Source organism: Rhea pennata, chromosome 1 (genome assembly GCF_028389875.1).
Source record: "Rhea pennata isolate bPtePen1 chromosome 1, bPtePen1.pri, whole genome shotgun sequence".
Taxonomy (NCBI): Eukaryota; Metazoa; Chordata; class Aves; order Rheiformes; family Rheidae; genus Rhea; species Rhea pennata.
Window position 1 is genome coordinate 102348579 of NC_084663.1, and position 20793 is coordinate 102369371.

The window sequence follows — 20793 nt, forward strand, 5'->3', positions numbered from 1 at the left end:
TATGTAAAATGTTGCTGTAGACTTAACCTAAAAATGTGGATGGTTTTCATTATTGGGGGTTTGGTGTCCTTAATGTGACCTACTCTTTTGGCATGGGTTAGATTTGGTGCTGCCAGGGAGCTTAGACAGAAATAGATCATGGAGAAAGGAAAGGAAAATTGGTTTCTTTCCAACAGAAGTAGCTGTGATGAGCGTAAACCTCCATGACTTTGTTTGACTGTACATTAAGCTTGACTACAACAGCTTTGGTCCATGTTGGCTGCAATGCAATGAGCTGCTCATGAGCTTTTCTCTTCCAGGCTGGTGACTTATGTCTGTAAATAGCCTTGTAGCTACAGTTCTTCCTCCAGCACCGGAATTCTTAGTTTGCTTTGGTGTGGTGGAAAGGTTTAATACCTCTCTTCTCTACTTGCAGCTGATCAGGAGATTTGAATTTCAGCTTAGCATGAAATCAAATATTGTTGGATATGTGTGTCTGTGCTGTTTGACACTAGCTGTGAAATCAAGGCAGTCCTTCCCTGCCTAAGCCCTGAGACACTTAGGAAGGAGCACTAAGTCAGTGCTTGCTGGTTGGCTCTGAATCTTTTTTGTGCCAATTTTTTTTTTTTTTTAATTACTTCATTATCCAGCTAGTGGCAAGCCACTTCCTGACATAGTAATAGTTAGCTTAAGCTTAATGAATTTTGAAAGCCAGAGATAAGCATACAAGGGAGTGGAGGATACCTTATAAATTTCCCAGTTGGGGACTGTTTTTCATTGTATCAATGTATTTGATTACTGGAACCATCAACAGTGAGCTATCCGCAAGCTGTTTAGCAAATTTTTGCGTCTGCTGCTTTTTGTAAAGTCTAGCTTAAAAGCCCTAGCTTAAAGTGCTAATGGGACTTGTGCTATGTGATTATTCCACAGAGAAAGGTATCTTATTGTCATCTACAGCATCTTGGGTCTAATTTAGTATCTCTTTCTTCAACTTTAGTTCATGTAGACTGTTCAGGATCCTTCTTTGGTGAGCCAAAATGTGTAGTTTGAACTCTTTTTAGTAGTCCTCCATAATGTACTGGGTTTTAGAAGCTAAACTCCAAAAAGGTGGCTACTACAGTAGACACTAAGCCACCTAATAGAAAATCAGCCTAGAGTAAGTGACTGTTATGGGATGCACAGAGAGAAATCAGTATGGAAGAGGCAAGCAAGCTAGAAAAAAACTATTTGAATAATCAAGTCTTGCCTCTTTGGACACTTAATGCTGGATGGGTTTAGACAATAGAATATTTCAGTTTTGCATTAACTAGATTCAACTTCTACTACACTTGATGAATAAGGGTCTGGTAAAAGACCATCTGCCTAACCAAAGACACCTGCAAAAGCTGGAAGAGCTATCTGGCTTGCATCTGTTACCTGAGCCTGTTGGACATCCAGGTGCTGCAGTTGCCATGTGCTCAGTTTGCTCTCTCTGGGAGGCACTGTCAGGTTTGCTTCAGGAAAGCCCTTTGTGCCAAGTTCGTGCAAAACTGAGAAGTGAAAGCAGTTGTTTTTTCTGAGAATGACTGACTGTTTTGATGAAGTGAGGAGTTCCCTTCCAGAGATGAGCAAGGCACTCCCCTCCTTTCTGTTTCTGATGAGGCTCAGGAAAAATTCAGAGATGATAAAAGTCACCATATTTCAGGGGTATATTAAAAGCTAATATTTTTTTCACCTTTGGATCAGAAAGGTAGAACACTTGCCATTGTTTTTTGTACACACATGGTCATCTTTTAACAAATTAGATGGCTGTTGGAAATCCTCCTGTCTTGCTCCTGTTACTCTACCTTGGACTTTGATGTATGTATTCCATGTTACCCTAGAAAAGGTTTGACCCTTTGTAGGTTTATGATCTTTTCCTTCTTTTGCATCTTTTTCTTTACCAATAAATTGGAAAGAAACTTGCATTATTTGAATTTTGAGGAACTAGCAGTAGTAGTGTGAAGGCTCACTAGAACCCTAAATCATCTTAACTTGACTTCATGTGGAAATAATGCTAACATTCTTTGACATAAAAAGTGGAAATTAATGGCCTGAAATGATTTCCCTTTTCCCTTTCCCTTTTCTCTTTCCTTATTATCCTGTGGTATTGTAAGCTGAATCCTGATAATATCAGCAATTTGCTCCTTGATTTGAAAGCAAACCATAATGTTGAACTTCATTGGCATGATCTGTGCTTTGACCATGCTGTGTTTCATAAATAGATGATGATATACTGAAGACAAATGCAACAGTCCTCCTCTGTGCTAAAATAATCAGTGGTAAAGCCAAATAAAAAGAAAAAAACAGCAATGCCAATAGCTTCTTATTTCTTTTACTAAGGGAAGTGGCTGGTGTGAAAAGAGAAACAAGGAATTTTTTTCAGTTAAAAAAGACAGTTAAAAAAGAAAAAAGTTCAGTGGTGTTTTACTGTCATGAGCTTATCACGACCTGTTCTAAGACGTGGCTGACCTTAGTTAGATATCTTAGTTTTACAAAAATGCAAGCAGAGAAGGTTTAAGTGTTTGTATAAGAAATCTTAACTGGCCTTGTAGTCTAATGGTCATCAGGCCCATCTTTATTTTCCTCTCAGAGGGAGAAGCTTCCTGAGTTTACATCCTTGGCTTGATGCTGAGGATGCTTTACATGTCACACCCATTAATGTCCTGTGCTTGATGTAATCCATGCCTTTCCTTCTCTCAGCTGTTTTCACTCATGTTTTTCCATCAGTGTGCCCAAACCATGGCATGGAGGAACCTCTTCCTACTAAAAGGAGAAGAGCATTTATTTTCTGTTTCTCCAGTCTTGAATTGTCCAGCTGTTTCCAAGGGAGCTTGAGCTACCAAGCCAGCTTCCTGAGGGACATCTGGGAACCGTGCTTGCAGATGAAGTATCAGAGCTAGTTACTAGGTTGGGTGCCTCAGCTTTTGCCAGCAGGACCATTCTTCATAACTTCAGCTGACTAAATTCTACGCATTTTGTCTGGGCTGTCTCTTGGGATGCGTGCCTGAATTCACTGGATAAAGTACCATGTGTGAGTGCTCATCTTTCTACCTTGACTTCTGAAAGAACCCAGGTGGGTAGCCCAGGCTCAGCACTTACTTAGCTTTTAGATAGCTACAGTCAGGCATGGTCAGTCGTGCCCTGCTTCTGTATGTGTTCAGCTTCTGCAGAGACAGTCCAGTGGGGTCTGATATACCATCTAGTGACAGGTACTTTGGTAGTTGTGAAAATTAGTCCTCAGAGGTCTGAAGAAGAAAAATCGCAACAGTCAGGATTTTTTGAATAGTAGCAATTGAATTGAATAGAATAAAGCAATTCTGAGTTTCTTGGATCAATGCTAATGAAGAAATGGAGAATGGTGATATTCCAGAAATGCTTGCTACTCTGCTGTAGTGTGTAAATATGATAGTTTTCAGTTGCTTAGAAGCTAGTTGCCATAATGATGCACTACAGCTTCTATCTTTAGATAACTTTATATGTAGACTGTAGTTACATAAATATCTGATGCTGGGATTGATTTTCTTGAGCTTTAAAGAAAAATAGAATTTTAGGGAAGCTAAAAGTCTTAACTTATAACTTTATTACTGAATTATAGTAACTTTAAAAATCAAACCCTTAAATTAATTACCTAATGAGGGGGCTACAGAAGAGCAAATTTTATGGGGGATAAATCTGGCCTGCATTTACAAGTGGGTTGGCTTTCAGAACGTGTGCTTCAACTGTCGCCAAGAATCATAGTGTAGCTCCAATCTAGATACACAAGAAATGTTGGAGGGAGAAATCCTATTAAAAATAAAATAAAAGGCCGTGGCAAATTTCAAGAGCTCAGGTGCTGTTTCATCACCTCACTCCAGCGGCAGGCCCAGCTGCCGCAGCCTGGCGGTGGGGTCAATCTGCTTTTGCTGCTGGCTGCATGGGGGAGCTGGGGCAGGACACTGTCCACCAAAGTGCACAGAAGTCTCCTGCAGCCACGTGCAGGTGTCAGGGCATGGATGAGGAGCCCGAAGGAGCCCGAAGGAGCAAGCCTTGCACATGGTGCTTGAGACTGACAGGTCTGTGCTGGGTCTGGCAGCCCTTGGAGAGCAGCATCCGCAGGTTGCGTCCTCTTTCGGAGGGAGATGGATTTGGCTGGATGTGTTTTTTGAGAGCTACCATCTCTGGCTGTCTCCCTGCCTGGAGCGGGGGACCCGCGTGTGCGTGTCAGGTGAGTAGATGAGAGGAGATAAGCCCCTGGGATTGCAACATTGCACAGGAAACCTGGTGCTCAGTGACACAGCTGTGGGGCCTGAGCGGAGTGGTTTGAAACTGCTCCCTGCAACCACACTGAGCAGAGCGCGCTGCAGCGCAGCGCTCACAGGGCTGGCACACCAAGCCCTGCTCTGCTTCCCTTGCAGCGCAGCCTGTCTTTCAGGCCCACGGGCTTCCTCTCCTTCAGTTAACACGGTTTGCATTGGTTTGTTGGTTTTTCTCACTTGCTTGTCACCAAGAGGTGTTTCTTTTTTCTTTTTTGTGAATTCTTTTTGTTTGATTGTTTTTTAATTTTAAAAAGCAAAAGGCTGCAGGGGTTATTCCAGGGAACTGGCAATGATTTCTTGCTCTTCTGCTCTGGGGGGAAAAATACGGAATAAGATGAGGGGATGAGTTAGGCCTTCATCAAGGATGCACAAACCACATGGCCTTGGCATGAGTACACACGGATGTGCAGCAGGATGAGAAACTGCCCAGATGCTTGTAGCAGAAGGCCAGGCTGCATCACCTGGGAGGAGAGCTCTGAGCAGAGAGGCGAGGAAAAGGAAGAGAGGAGAGGAACAAAAGAATGGTCTTTCGAAGGAAGAGGTGCTGGGAAGAAATTTCTGAGTGGCATAAGCACAACTTGGGAAAGAGCCCCAAATGTGGTGGCCCACACCTTGGGTTTAGCATGGCAAGTGGCTTGTTATAAAATGCAGCAATCCTGTGCCTACTGACCCAGTCTTCTGTCTTATTTACTCATCTTCCATGGCTCTGGCGATCCCCATTCATCCTTAGTCAGGTCCTTTTGCAAAGCTTCCTCTGACTTCTCCTCTAAGAACTCCTAAAATTAATTAGCTAGTGCTATAAGCTGCATGGTCTTTGTTAGCAGCTGTCCTAACATCTCTGCTTTACAATAGGAGGTGTAAAAGTACAGATACTTCCGTAAGAGGACGTGGTGGTCAAGAGAGCAAGAATTAAGTGAGACTTTCCCAATCATTCCTTCAGACCTTGCTTTCCTCCTGAGCAATACACTGCTTGGATCCAGTCCCTCAGACACTGTGTACATGTATAGCTAGATATTGTGACTCAAACTCCTTTTTGATGCCTAAAGAAGAAAATGCTGAGCCAAGTACATGGACTAGGCTTGGCATCGTTTATTTAGCAGCATAGCTGTATCGCTCACCAGCCAGTGACCTGACCTTAGCTGGGTTGTGTTTTGACATCTCACTTTAAAACCCTACTGCCTGTAACTGGACTGCTAAACTTTGTCCTGGAAAACCACAGGTGACTGAGTATTGAAAAGAGGCTCCCTAAGGTTGTCTGTAAGGTTAACAAAAAGTGGGAATGATCAGTGAAATGCTTATTGTTTGTGCTTTGCTCTGTGTGTGAGGGAGCTGAGGGTGACTGCGGTCCTACAGGCATGGCAGGCTTGGGTCTGCACAGCTCCCACCACCTTTTCCTCAGTGCATCTGCTGCAGCAGTGAAGCCTTGGGGGCAGTCCCCCAAACCCCGGCTTGGCACAGATTGAGACAGGTAGCAGCCTTTCGATTTGATGAGGGTTAAGAGACTGGGTTGGGCTTCTCTCTGTGCAAATAGTGAAGAGGCAGCAACTCCTGCTCCAGTGAGTTAAAAAATCTAAGCTGATCCTGGTGACCCGAATGGATGCTACCTGTTTAACTGGCTACTTACTTTGTATCTACTTTGGGTCTTGTTCAAACAGACGCTGTATCTTTCATCTGTCTCTGTCTGGAAACTGTTGCAAAGGTTGTTATTACTAAAGTGCTTTGAATTTTTTTTTTTTTTTTTTTTTTTTTTTTAATGCAGAAATCAGACAATTAATTTTCATGGTTTATTTCTAAAATTGGACTTTGTCATTGTTTCAATACGTATTTCTGGCCATCACAGCCAGACTATGTCTGGCAGAACTTCCCATACTGAACAGCTTTAAATCCATTACCTGAGGTCCTGGAGGCCAGGATGCCCCAGACAAGTGCCGTGTAGGCACTTGAGCAGCTCTGCAGAGTCGGCTGAAGTTGAGCATGGCTGACGTGGAAGTAGAGCAAAGCAGTGCACCATGCTCCGATTTCCACTCCATAGCTCTCTGCATCTCCTGCTCAAGCTTCTCCTGATCTGGTGCAGCTTATTAGCCCTGGGGAGATGCTGGACCTGAGGTGAGGGTGCAAACTTCTCCTGCTTTGGTACAGAGGAGGCATCCTGGAGCCAAAGGGACACAGTGCTGGGACCCTCCCCCCCAAGGGGCCTATAAGCAGCAGCTCGGGTATCCGCTGGCTTCTCGGCTCCGGCTGACTCTGTGCAGGGATGCCCTGGTTTCTTACATGGTTTATCTGGTTTGGGTGCCACACCCTGAGCTGCTTTTGGACAGGATCAGGATACACTGGGAAAGCAGCTGAATTACTCATGGGCACAAATTGCCCCTGATTTCTTTACAGTCACATTCATCTGATGCTGCATTTTAGTTACTGGCTTTAACAGGATTCAAGCTAGTTTTGGGCTGAACCATTGCTGGAGTAAAATGTTGTCTTGTGACTATTTAAATGACAACTTCTAGGATGCTGTTCTGAGCTTGTTTGTTGGTGTACTATACAATTTTGGGCAAATGACTTATTTTCACTGTCTCCATTTACCCCATGTATATGCGGTGTTATAATTCTGGAAAAAAGTGTGCTGAAGGCTATTATTTATGAAGTGCTTTGAACCTTCTTTTAAAAGCTGTAGAAATAGGAGGAAAGGAAGGAAGATAGGTTAGGAGCCTACTTTTTCTCAGGTCAGATTTAGAAATCTTTGTTTCTAAAACATGTTTTTTTAAAAAAAATTGTATGAATTCTTAGTTCATAAAAGCAACAAATCTACATATTGGAAATAGTTTTTTTGTGGCTGTGTTAGCCTCTCAGTGGGAAAAATGATTTTATCATCACTTATTTTAGAATTTACAATAATGTTACCCAGTATCCTGGCTTGGATTTTTGGTCACACTTTATGGAAATACATACTTGACCAGTGCTACAGACTATCATCATTAACTTATTTCTGCAAAGAATACTTCCTCACGTGGGTGGTTGTGTACTGCATGAATGTCATCTGCAAAACTCTCCTAATAAAATCTTCAGCATGGCCTGTGGGGGCTGGGAGAGAAAACCCAGCACGCAGATCCTCTACACTCATCGCTGAAGCAACTGAGCACATTCAAGCAGCACATTGAGTGGTGCAACTACTCTCCATCGCATGTGGTTAATATAAGAATTGCCATACTTTGCTCACCTTAGGAAAGAGATGAATCATACCAATCTTCAACTGGTATCTTCAATTTATCTTCATAGCAGGGTTTTACAGGCTCTTGATCATTCTTGTCTTCTTTTTTTGAATTCCCTGCAGTTCTTTGTACAAAGCATATTTCCAAATCAGTTTTAAGTGATTTATTTACTTATTATTTTCAAACCATGCCATATAACCTTTCCTCTAGGGATGGTCCTGAACCTGCATATTGGCTCTATATTTACTAAGGCTTCTCATCTGAATTGTTTTGATTTTTCAGCTAAGTTTTTAAACTTTTTAGATGTTTACAAACTGGCAATTTCAAGATAGCTGTTGCAAACCAGCAATACTACTATGCCCCTCTTGATGGAGTCAGGATATAAATGTAACATGTAACATGGACTAGGAAATTAAAACCAACCTTTTCTGAATAACAATTTTATTGAACTTTCATTTAGGACAGTAGTACAGATTTTCTTCCTCAGCAGAGTTTCAACACTTCTTTTATTTTTTATTTTTTTTTTAAAAAAAAAAGCTTTGGTGCTTTTTATTTTTTTAAAAAAAAATCTTTTTCTGATAGAGATCCAGCCAAAAGGAGGCAGCTAGCTGAGATTCCTATACATAGAATTCAGACTGAAAACCTTCTTCTCAACTGGAAATTAACCAGAGTATCTCAGGGGCACTTCATGGACATTTTGTGATGTCTGGGGTTAAAAAGTCAGTAAAACATCCTGCCAACAGTTTCCCTGTTGAAATATTAGAAACTATTTAGTAGTTTCTAAAATCCCCAAACTGAGAAGTCTAGAGACCCCTCATAGACAAGGCACTGTAGCTTGATGGGTTTGTTATATATCCTGAGATCAGGACACATATCTTCAAATTCCTGTTCTGAATAAGGTAGAGTAGAGGTTTGAGTCTTCACATTTTACAGGAAATTTTGTCCTGCATTTGAGGAGTTCTCCCCTAAAATTTTGTCAAAAATGGTATATTTTTCACATACATATGCACATTTTAGTTGGTGAAAAATTCCTAAGCTAAACAGATCCAGTAATGAATCTGTGTGAGAGATGCTACTACTGGATGTTCCCAGCTTACAAGTCCTCTGGGCCAGGCACTCTTCCATAACTGTATGTGTGGAGTAGGGAGCATGGACTGGGATCCGCAGCATGAGGAGCACCAGGTAAAATGTCCTGTACTGTCTGAAGGGAGGTCAAGCACTGGAGCAGCTGCATAGGGGGGGTTGTGAGCATCTCCATCCTTGGAGATGCACTAAACTCAACCAGATGAGGTTCTGAATAGCCTGGTCTATTGGCCCTGTTTTGAGAGGGGGTTGGACCAGATGATAACCTCCAAAATCCCTTCCAGTCTAAATTGGTCTATGAGTCTCACTCAGATTTCTATATCTCCTTTGCAAATGACAGACTTGCCCTTGTACTGACTCTTCTTTCGTACAGTGCAATGCAGCACTGCTGCAGGGATACCGTCAAGCATTCAGTTAATTAACAAATGGCCTCATTTGGTAATGTTCTGATGTTTCTGTGCAGATGCTGTACCAATTTTTGGACTGACAGACCCAAGACTCTGCTACTTGCTGGATGGATTCCTCTTCATTTACGCAGTCATCATGACAGCACTTTTTGTGAAAGCTAAGGTCAGTCTGTCCAAACACTGATGCATTTGGCTTTTGTTACATACACAAGCTAGTAAGCTAGAACTGAGCTAGAAAGTGGGAGGTGGAGAGAAAGTATGTCTCTCAAAATAAGACCTTTCTGTTGCCCTTTCTTTCCCTTTTCCAGTGCAAACCCAAGTGAGTTGTGGGAGTTCTCTCAAGGGCTCAGGAACAGAGAAGAAGAATATGTATTATATGTTATTCTTCTTGATAATGCTAGAAATATTTTGATGCCACAATGATGGACACAGAGATTTTAGTTAGAGTAGCTGGGAAATGCTTGTTCAACAGTAATCTGGTTTCTGCTACTGCTTTGTCATTGGAAGGAGATGAGAAGAAGAGAGTTTGTGCAGAAAATCAAGGAGAAATGCCAAGCTTGTAGAGGAAGTAATAAAATGTCTCCAGGAGTTGGAGATGTTTGGCAGTGGGGGGGGGGGGGGGTGTGAATGACATAACCCTAAGAGCCTAGCTCCCACAGGAGAGGAGTGAGGGGGAGTCTGAGGGGCTGTTGTTACCATTCAGCAGCTGTCCACCGGCGTCTAGGAAGGCATTTAGTGGTTTTAGTCAACTACTGCAAAAGAAGCTAATTTGATGTGATGGAGGAATGTACATTTCTGCACACATATGTGGTCCCACAGCTCTGAGCATCGTAGGAGAGAAGCTATCTCCCTCCCCCCTGCACAGGGCACTCCACTGAAATGGTGCTTTCAGCCTAGCCTGAACGACAACTTCAGGCCAAAAAGTATTTCGGAAGCAGGAGGATATCTCCTTGCTCAGCCTCTGCACCAGATGCAAGGCTTACTGCGCTTGAGATCTAGGTATGCTTCTCATTTGGTCATAGTGGAGACCACCAGCAGGAGTCCTGATGGGGTAGGACCGTGGTGCTGGGGCTTGACCTGCTCCACAGATGGATCATTTCTCAGGACTACAGAGCCAGCACTGAACTCAGGAACAAGGGAAAAAAGTGTTTGGAGGAACTGAGCAGAACTGAGGAGTAAAGGAGAGACACCCCGCACCCCCCCCCCCCGGCTTCCCTTTTCCCTGCTGCCATTATACATCCTAACCCCCCCCCCTTGCACACTGCAGCCGGGAGAGCCCAATCGTTGAGGGGGGGGCTCAGCAAAATGTCCGAGGGGGAGCAGGAGCCTGGAGGAGCAGTGAGCTGCAGCAGCAGCCGTGAGCTCGCGGGCCGCTCTTTCCCCGCTCCGTGCGGCACTTGCTCCGAAGGGGGCTGCTGCAGGGACAGCCGCTGGTGCCATTGCTCGGCTGGAGCTCACCGCTGCCAGCGGGACCGGCTCCCAGGCGGAGGCAGTGCTCCTCACCCTTAGGACTCAGCACGCTCGCGGGCCTCTGGCGTGCTCAGCTCTTTGCTGATGCGTGCCTGGCGCCTGGTGACAGTTCAGCTGTAGCAAATGGGCTGTTGCCTGAAAGGAAACAGCAGCAGGAAGGAGGAGAGCCATTTCTGCGGTTAGGCAGGCTGGGCCTGTGGGAGTCACGCCAGACGCACATTGCCCTCGCTCCTCGCTGGGAGAGCTGTGAGGCTGCATCTGCCTCGTCTATCGTACCTCCAGCCTGGCCATGGAGTTTTGTGGCGTTAAAAGGTAGAGCAACGAGAACAGCTGTGTTCAGCGAGCTGGGAGGCTGAGCTGATGGAGCTGGGCAGTGGAGGAGAAAGCAGCGTGCACCCAACAGAAAGGAGCCGAAGGGCTCCTAAGGGCCGTACGTGGCAACGCGGATTTGTTAACGCCGGCCCAGGCGGGAGCAGGGCCATGCTGGGTGGCACCTGCCGGCCCTGCTGGCAGCAAAGCCAGGTGGTGTGCGGGGCTGGCCGCTGCTGCCTGTCGGTGAGTGGCCGGGCACCTGCCAGGTTGGCTGCTCAACGCGTAGGCAAGGCAAAATGCCCTTGCCAGAGGAGGTGGGGTTGTGCGTGCCCGTCCTACGCAGACGCGGCTGGGCTGGGAGCTGGTTAGCCGAGAGCTGGAGTCTCCCAAGCCAAAAGCAGCAGAGGCGTTTTTAGCAGAAATGCCATCAGAAAGCACTGAAAAGCTGGCAAGGCATTTTGCAGGAGGCTTCTATTTTAACATGAACCTGGAACTTTTTTGTAAATTTTCCAAGCTGTGATGTTTTGGTCCCCTCACCTCTTGTCTGAAAGAATTGTTTATAGTTGCTTTAGCCAAAGCTACTACTTTGCTTTTGCCGTGATATATTTTTTTTTTTTTTTTAACTTATGGCCTTTAGGCTCTGTTGTGGGAAATGTGGGTCGGACGGCTGGTAATGACTGGCCTTACCAAGGGGGTCAGCAATGGTAATGGCCCTTCCACAGGGAAGTGCGTGGGGTGGGTAACTTGTACTTACCACAGATACCATGTTTAAAAAAAAAAAAAAAACAGTTGAGTTTATCTCTCTAGGTTTCATACATACAATTCCAGCTAGAAAGTTGATGTTGATGTATGTCTAATAACTAAAAAAGATTAAAAGCAGTACTGAGAATATGGTTTGATTTTTTTTTTGAGGTGACTAGCATTCAACTAGCTGCTCTCACTGACCTAAAAACTGCCACTTTTTGTCTGAAACAGCCTGCCTCAAAAATGAAACACTCTCATAAATAGTGTGAGGAACAGTGTCAAAGTAGTTGCCACCAGTAATAACTTACCCTGGCAGCACTAGAGCCCTGCGAGGCAGGAGCTACTCCAGAGGGTGCTGGGAGCCCCTTTGCCCGCTGCCACTGGGGATGCCCAGGAGCTGTGTGGGCGCTACTGTCTCCGGAGGCTTGAGGCTGGCTTTGGGTTAGTGGCAGTCCAGATGCCCAGTTTTTCTTAGAACAGGCTGCAGTTCATACCGTGGTGGAGCTACTCGCCTTAACATGTGATTCTGATACACGCAAAAGAGCACTGCAAAGTCTGGGAGTGGGGGGGGGGGGGGGTGTGCAGAAATGGCTGCATGGAATAGCTGTGAACCGATGTAATACACAAATAAAATAACTTGTCTTTTGCAAGCAGACAGGCAGGTAGATTAAAAAAAAGTGCCCATGCAGCAGTGACTTGTATTGCCCAAAGCCCTGGCAGTGCCCTGTGTTGGCTGCATCTGTGGTGCCCTGTTTCTGCCAAAGGCGACCTGTAGGAACGGGGCAATGAAAGACCTGACCGACACTGCTGCCCCGTGGTGCTGACGGTACGCTCTCTCTTCCAGCTCAGCCAAGCCCCTGAGCCACAGCTGCAGCCGGGCCAGGAGGATCTGTATAATGTAAGTACCTTCTGCTTTGTTTGTTCGTTTGCTTTGTAATTTTTTTTTCAAATCTGCTATCCAGCCAGCCCTTTGGGGGCATTTAATTAAACACGGTGGATTGCCTATGGATCAGAAAAGCTTTGGATGAACCCCAGCTAATTGAAAGAAATATCCCAAAGCATGCAGCAGGGTTGTTGTTAGAAAGCAAAACAAAACCTGACAAGGGGAGCCTGTGCTCTCTTACCTGGTTAGATACCTGAGAGGTATGTGGACTGCAGGGACCTGATTGGATCCACTACCATGAAGGTATACAAGGACCCAAGTCTGATGCAGAGACCAGGCTCTATGTGCTACGTTATACAATGCGGTTTCAAGAGCTGTGTGTGCAGCTGCCAGATTGTTATATATAGTGTGCACACACAGCCCTCCACCGTGCACTGTCCTCCACAGGCTGGCAGGCAGCTCGCTGCGCACAGGTCTTAAAGAACATAAGCTAGCAGTGGCTTGTGTTGCTGGCCGGGGCTGCCCCACAGGCACCCCAAATCTCTATTTTTCTGATTTATTCGCTGTGGGGTGGGGGGAAGGTAAACACCCAGGAATCGTGCATTCCTGACTTTGGCGGATCATAGCTCTTGTATCACCAGGTGAGTGGAGCCTGAGTCACACAGCCCTGAAGTCTCTGGCCCTGTGCTTTCTTGCTCTCCCTACCACATGACAGCAGCCGTATGGGCTTGCACTGGGGGCTGACCTCGTCCACTGCACCCTGACTGTAGCCAGCATCAAACAGATCTTCAGACAGCGAAAAGAGCCAGAGACAAGAGCCTGTCTGTCTTTTCTAGCTACATTGCTCATTCATGGTAGCATTAAATTCTAGGCTATTTTTGATATGTCTGGTCGTCTTTTGATGTTTTCTTTACTCTCACACTCTTGACCGTAGCCACATCCTGTAATAATGAGTTCCACTGTTTTACTACTTAATGTATGAAAACTAATGGAGTTTCTTTTTTCAGCTTAAAATTATCAGCTTTTGAATAGCACTGAACACTCTTTGTGCATGTCTGGAAATGGGAACATAATTTCCTGACATATCGACCCTGTCCAGTGCATTAGTCTGACCTGAGGTTGCTCCTTTGCCTTCTTCCAGGGTAACTGGTCCTAGATAAGAAATGAGTTCGACCTAAACTTTCTGCATTCACTTAATACAAATTTAGGCCAGCTGTTCTATAAGAAAAATCAAGCCATCATTGATTTTCAACCACCATTGGCAGACAAAGAATAAAAGTCACAGTTGCTCTTCCTGCTAGGCTCATTTCTACTTAAGAAAAGGTCTTGAGGCAATGGCTTGAAGTTTTTCACAGCACAGACCACTCTTTGGTGTTTCAGTGCTTAGTCATAGATATTTTTGTTGGCAATAGCATCAGAGGTAGGATAGTTTCTGCCTCAGTTACAGCACTCTTGAGTTTGGCCACCAAACTGGATTACCTTTTTTTTTCTTCTTATACAAAGATCTATTTTCTCATGATCATAATGTCCATCTGTTGCCACTTCTTGCTCTTTCTTTTCAGAAACTGTCTCATGGGCGCAGAGAAGACTATGATGTTCTGGGGGTGAAGAGAGGTGCAGACCCTGAGATGGGTGGGAGACACCAGGTAACTTCCTCCCACATGTGCACCTTTCTTTTTTTCTTCTTTTTTTCTTTTAAACTGGTTCTTTTCTGCTTGTGTCTAACCACTGTTTAGCCATGCAGGCATTCATGCACTTGCTAAGCACCTATGCCTTCCCCTAGAGGGAATGGCAAAATCTGTATAGTAAGTCACGAGGCTGATAGCGCGGCAGGAACAGGAGTAAAACCTCCCCACTTGGATCTCTGGCCCTTGCAGTCCCCACCCCCTGCCCCAATCCCGCTGCTGAGAACTTGCAGTCACTCAGAATAGGAAGTGACACCCAGTGCAGGCGGATGCAGAGCAGACGAGGCGGGAGGGGTGTTTCAGTAGTGCTCTCTGTTTGTAACACCTCCAAACAAGTGTCAACAGGGTAAAGCAGCAGCCAAACACTTGCTTCTGCTGCAGAGCTGAGCAGTTTCAAAGAAAGAGAGAGGGCAAACCTGCTGCCTAGGCATTCAGGGCTTGCCTGCAGGTGACAGCTGTAGAGACTGAGAGAAGGGCCAAGGTTTACCATTTATTAAAAATGAATTAATTTTCCAGAGAAGAAGCTGTCTTAACAGAGCCTTATGGGTGGGGGTAACATGGGCTGTAATGGGCATATTCATAGAGCTGTGGCTGGGCCTTAGCACTAACACACAGGTGCAATGAGGAGGAGAAAATGCTGATAGTTCCAAGAGGCAACTAGTGCTGATAGGCAACTTTCTGCCTTTGTTTTGCAGCAGAAAAGAAGGACCCCTCAGGACACTGTCTACACTGTGAGTAGAGCAAACGGGAAGGAGAGACAACTAGTCAGGGGTGGGCTGGCTGGAAATGGGAGTTTCTAACTCACAGAAGACTCTTCACCACCACCATCCACCCCAATTTTAGTTTTGGTTCAAACTTACACTTCCTTTCAAACAAGATTTTTTTTGTTTGCTTTTATCTTTTTTTTTTGGCTAAATAATTTCTGACTATGGCTCAATAATAGGAGAAAATGTTGACTGCTTGGGGCAGATGGAGAAAAGAATTTGAATCAACGTACCTGCTTTGTGTTAGCTACAAGGCAGCATCCCAACCTTTGTCCCATGTGAACGACAATGCTGTATTTCATGGGCTCGTGCTGCAGCCTATCTGGATGCTGTCTGACAAAGGCCAAATATCAGTGCTTCTAAGAATGGCAGCTAAGGAGCCTCTTGTTTTAATTAATTCAGCTCTGGCTAAATGTGATGGTCTATGCTCCAAAGGATAGATACATGAATGCTAATACTTGTGCCTCACTCAGGGTCTTTCTGGGCATTCACTAACTAAAGAAGAAGAGAGTGTGTTTCCTTACTGAATCAGAAGGTCCTGTAGCACCAGCTCCTAAGAGTTTGGAAACCATTTCCCTGGATGGAGGAAGGAAGAGCTCTTCTTTCTTAACCTTCACCCTGGAGTATTACAGATTTCCCTGAACTGCATATTCAGTTTTGTCTCCTGAATTAATCCTACTTAAAGATTTTTTTTGTAGAGTTGTGGTGGTGTGGTATGTGGTGATGAGCTAGAAAAGTGAATTGGTTTTGTGAGAAATTCTTCTTGAGGGTTAAGTTACAGCTATTTAAACGTTTGGAGATGAGGGGATGTTGATAGAAGAACTGTTTTTGTTAATGCATGACGTGCATATATTTTAATGTACATCAGTCAAAATCCATCACTGACCTATCCCAGAGAAGGAGGACAGAGTTTTGAAGGGGGTTGGGTCGAGGAAAAGAAGCTCCAGAAGCACAGGAGTGCGGTGGAATCACCCCAGGGGCTTTTCTATTAACATTTTGTCTCTCTCTGGCTCTCTGCTCGCAGTCACTGCAGAAGGACAAGATGGGAGAGGCGTACAGTGAAATTGGAAAGAAGGGAGAGGTGAGTGTTCTCTTCCTTCCTGGAGAAAGCCTGGGATGAAAAATTCTTCATTCCCATTCCCTTACAGACCAGCAGCCCCATACTGCACGTAGCTGTCTTGCACAGGAAAGTCCCTGTGCTACACAGCACCCACGAACAGCTGAGTGTAGTTACCTATATCTAGTAGTAAGTGGTGTGTTAGATATAACAGCAAACAAATAAAAAAAAATATCTAGCATTGAAATTATAGTAGCTGTAAAACAAAGTGGAGATTGGACAGTAAGGCTTGCCCCATCAGTGTTACAAACACAGCCTGCACTAATGTCAAGGGGAAACATTTCAACTTTTGGATAGAAAAATCCTAGCAGTTACCTCTCCCGAAGAGGCAGAGGATATCAGGTGGGTGAGCAACATTTGAAGGAAATGTCCGATGTCAGGGGCTGCAATGTTTATGACTGCCCAGCCACTCATATTAGTTGAGCAGTTTCATCCAAGGCAATTCAGAAATGGAGGGTTTCTTTCTATGACCTTGAGCTTGTCTTCAGACAAGTAACTGGAGAAACACTCCCTTTCCCCCACATCGATTTTCACTTTTCAACAGGAACAAGTCAGCTATGTCTAAAGTTAGCAAAAAAGGGGACGGTTTTATTTCTGTGCACAAACAACTGAGGGAAAGAAGCTCATGTTGAAACAAAACCATCTTTGGACATTGTTATTGGCAAAACGAAAAATTACTGTGACCTCCACAGGTTCTATTTTGGGTCAAAATATCATATTTTTAACTCTTCATTTCTCTCTGAAAAGTGACAAAAGGAGCATTTCAAAACAAAAAAGGGGGAATTAAATTCAGAGTTGCTTAAGCATTTTCCAGCATGAAACTTTGTTATTCTAAAGCCTATTTGCCATATTCAGGATCCATTTATAAAGTCTCTCCATGTTTTTATTTATGAATGTTTATATTATTGGGGGAAAAAATGCCCTTGCCTCATTCTAGATACATGACAATGCAATCACTTAACAGACGACTACAATTTTAACTGTAGCAGGCAATATTTTTTGCCATTTATAACATGCATGTAACACCCTCAGGGACCAGTGCTCTCCAGCACTGGGACAGTTATGACCAGCCATATGCTTGAAGCGTCGCCCTCCATGGAGATGGCTCTAAGCTCTGCCAGTGCCTGGTTCTCACCTGGGACCTGCTCTCTGGAGCACAACAAGCGGCTTCCTCTGACAGCCCCCTTGCCCTGGGAACAGCCGGCAGGTTCAAGACAGGGCTTTTCCTTGTGCCCGGCTGGTCTGAATGCCCTTGTTTGTGTGATCTGCTTGTACCAAGTCAGTCTTGTATCTGTTTTACTGAATTCTGGGTGACTTTTCCCCCAAACTGACTTACCTGCAATTCCTTTGAACTTCTGGAGGGTTTACAAAACGCGTGCTGGACAAAGTAATTTTCCATGTCTGTCCAGTAGAGGGCAGAGTTACTCAGACACTAGCTGACATAAAATAGACCGTTTCTTCCAGGTGTACCTTAAGTTCATAAAACAAGAGGTGCCTATGGAAACACGGCCAAATCTCCATACATACAGCAAATCAAAGAAATAGCAGTGTTATAACAGTATGCTAAGAAAGCATGGTATACAACTGAAATAATTTCCCTTTTCTTTCTAATCCTATTTTCTCCTTCCACAGCGCTTGCAGCAAATGCTGACAAGCAGCATGTTTGGGCTGTTCCAGACTGTAAGACTAGAAGGCGCTTGGCAGCCAGCTTCCCCTCCTGCACAGGGGGTGTCCGGGCCAAGTACAGCTTCTGACCCCCGGTACAGGATGGTGAAAGTCAGGTTGTTCTTTCTTTTTGCGTAATGGGAAAAGCACTCCTTAACGTAGGCTTGTTTTTCTTGCAGCAGAGGCGGCGAGGCAAAGGGAACGATGGTGTTTACCAGGTAGGCAACACATCCAGCAGCTGTTCCCCTCATTCATCTTCATGGTAGATATGTAGCTTGGAGCTACAGTTACAACTGCAGTGTTGGTCATGCCTGATGATACAGGGCTTTCAGAGTGCCCTTCTGAGAGCACTTACTCAGAGTCAGAGCAAAGACCACCCTGTTGCAACTTTGAAGAAGTGTCTGCATGCCCTGAGTACAACTGGCAGGAAAACTTACCTAGAAGCTCTGTTAGGAAGCATTTCCATGATCCTATATCCTTGGAGAACCACCTTTGACTATAGCAGATGATGCATACAGTTCTGGCTCTGAAATGACTTGAACTGTTTGTCTCCTAAATGGCCCAGCCCTTCCTTCCAGATGGCCAAATAGCAGCAGTGACTCAAAGCATCAGTGGTTCAGTCCATCCCACTACACCACACAGAGCACAAACCGATCAGCGTTTTCAGGGCTGCACCCATGTAACAGAGAGCAGGAGTCTATCACAAGGCCTTATTCAGGCTGCCACCCACACTTGTTCCAAAACATGCATTTCAGCTCCCCATAGAAGCCTGTACATTGCCACTGGCATCTCAAGATCACAAACCAAGTTTGTCCTTTTGATAGTGTGCAGCAGGGAGTTTTCTTGTAACATGGTCATACTTGTAACTGATGGTACCTTTCTTCACAATCTGCTCTACCAAGATAGTCACAACTGATAAAAAGCTCTACCCTATCAATATATTCAAATTACAGTACAGGTTTTGTTCAGACTAGATCTCGTGACGCTATGCTATGCTGCGACCTCCTTGCTGCCACTGAATATTCATTACAGAGGCAGCAAGAAATTGTACAAGCGAGCACCAAGTCTAGCTAAGTCCTCAGCCTTGGAAGTCCCAGTTACCTCTGCTCTAGCAGCCTCTTAGACCCACGACCTGCGACTCCCCCATGTTTTGCTCTACCCTGCTCCCGGAGCAGTCGGCTCCAAAGAGGCAGCAGGGATATGCAATGTGCGTGTTAGAGCTGACTTAACTGGCACCAGAGCAGATGGTCCACACAGGCGCAGGAAGGGGCTTGACGGGATGCTTCCCTCATCTGCCAACTGAAGCCCCACTGCCAACTTACCTCATGTTGCATCCAACTTCCCTGCCAAATGATTATGCAGGAGAAGTTCGTAGAGCATGTTCAGCATTTGACGTCTATTCATTTTGCTACTAGACAAAGTTCACTCTGGAATGGTTGGCTCTAAACAGCCAATAAGAAGCAAGTAAAATATGCTCTAAGGAACTGCATAACCTGTGAGGATGATTTGCTGTAGCCATGTACTCTTAAAAGTTATTCAGGATGCATCTTCCCTTCAAGTGATAGCTTCAAGTGATAGCTATTGACACCATAAAAAGACTAAGGAAACACTCATGAGTTAAAAAAAAAAGTAGGAGAAAAAAATTAGTATAAATGCCAATGAGCCCCTGCCAACTTGTTCCAGATCAGCCAAGTAGGGAGAACTAACCAGTCACACTTACCTCACCCTTTTTTTTTTTCTTCATCCTTTTTTTTTTTTCCCTCCTTTCCAGGGGCTCAGTGCAGCAACCAAGGACACATATGATGCACTCCAGATGCAGCCTTTGCCCCCCCGCTAAGTGGGAGTCACAGAAGGGATGGGCAAAAGTGAGAGATGCCCATCTGCTTCGGGGAAGGAGGGAAGGAAAAGCCTTTTTGTCCAGGCAGCGTGCATTTTCTCAGTGCAACAGACCACTTTGGTTTGTGCACAGAGGGAATACCTCTGGACTTGGTCAGTCCCTTCTTCTTTCCCTCTTGAATTATGTAACTGCAAGCTTTAGCTATTAAAATGTATATATCTGTAAAGTAACTTCCAGTGATAGCAGTTATTAGGATGATTTTTGTTAAGATTTGTGTTGTGGGCCCAGATCAAATCCCTGGGTTCTCCTGTTGACTGAGCTGTTTCCCTAGCTCTCACTTGCCTTCCAGGGGTATCAAGTCAAATCAAAATTATGATTCTGCTGCATTTAAAGACCCTTGTAAGGATAAGGCTGTAGTTATTTCCTGCATTATTTATGATAAAAATATTTCACACAGGCCAGCTAAATTTTTAGTTTAAATTTACCTTTTAGAAATTGCTTTAACAGGAGATAGGGTTTTTTCTTTAACTGTAAAAAGTGATGCAATGTTCCTGTAGTGAAGGACAGAGGCTGAAGTCCAGCTGTACCTAGTACGAAGCAAATCAGCACTAAACTCCAACAAAAGATCACGTAATGGCCGTGCCACTCATTTGGCAAATGGAACTAAAGAGCCAGATAACCAGTATAAGAAATTTTTCAGAGAAGGTACCCCCGTTACAGTGAAAATGAGGAGAATAGATTCTAAAAGGGAGTAATATTGAAGAACCCAGAAAACTTCATACTAGAGAATACCATTTGGCCAAAGGATGTATTTGCTTCACTTCTGCGCTTCTCCTTTCCAACATCTACAAACGTCACTGCACAACAGTCTCCCTGTATAAAGGTTTTTGTGATAATTCTAATGTAAAACAAACCAAAATAATAATTTGCTGTCGATATCTACTTTGTATTCAAGCCAATGGAAGTGCAATTTCAAACCCAGTCTACCATTAAGGTACTATTAAAAGGTGACGCAGATGTGGTAGCAGTCAATAATGTAACACATTTTTGATGAATAAAGGTAGTGGCAACAAGGTGTGTGGGTGCGTGCGTGTACGTGCACAATGGACAGCGATGGGAATGGCAGCAGCCTGTCAGCCGACACCGTTCAGGCTGGCTGCACCAGCTGCCACCAGCCGCGTGACCTCCTAAGCAAGACCGATGAGGTCAGCTTCCGAATGCCTCCTGGGAGAAAGCACCGTAGGCACCGAGGGGGGGAGCGATGTTGACAAAAACGCTGTCAGATGGACTGTAACAGCCACGCTCAGCTCCTGCTGCATCCTCAG

General features: G+C 44.7%; 1 protein-coding gene across 2 annotated transcripts in view; it reads left to right on the plus strand.

The window, feature by feature from the left end:
• The window catches only part of CD247 (CD247 molecule), a 60073-nt gene extending 39530 nt beyond the window's left edge, over positions 1-20543 (plus strand). The window contains exons 2-8 of one of the 2 annotated variants that reach the window (XM_062597283.1): positions 9048-9154; positions 12362-12415; positions 13963-14046; positions 14781-14816; positions 15874-15930; positions 17814-17849; positions 19403-20543. In XM_062597283.1, coding sequence (XP_062453267.1) covers positions 9048-9154; positions 12362-12415; positions 13963-14046; positions 14781-14816; positions 15874-15930; positions 17814-17849; positions 19403-19468 — 440 coding nt within the window. In that variant the 3' untranslated portion in view covers positions 19469-20543. Of the gene's footprint in view, positions 1-9047; positions 9155-12361; positions 12416-13962; positions 14047-14780; positions 14817-15873; positions 15931-17810; positions 17850-19402 lie in introns of both variants that reach the window. The other variant, XM_062597275.1, reaches the window with a different exon arrangement.
• Positions 20544-20793: the final 250 nt, after the last annotated feature.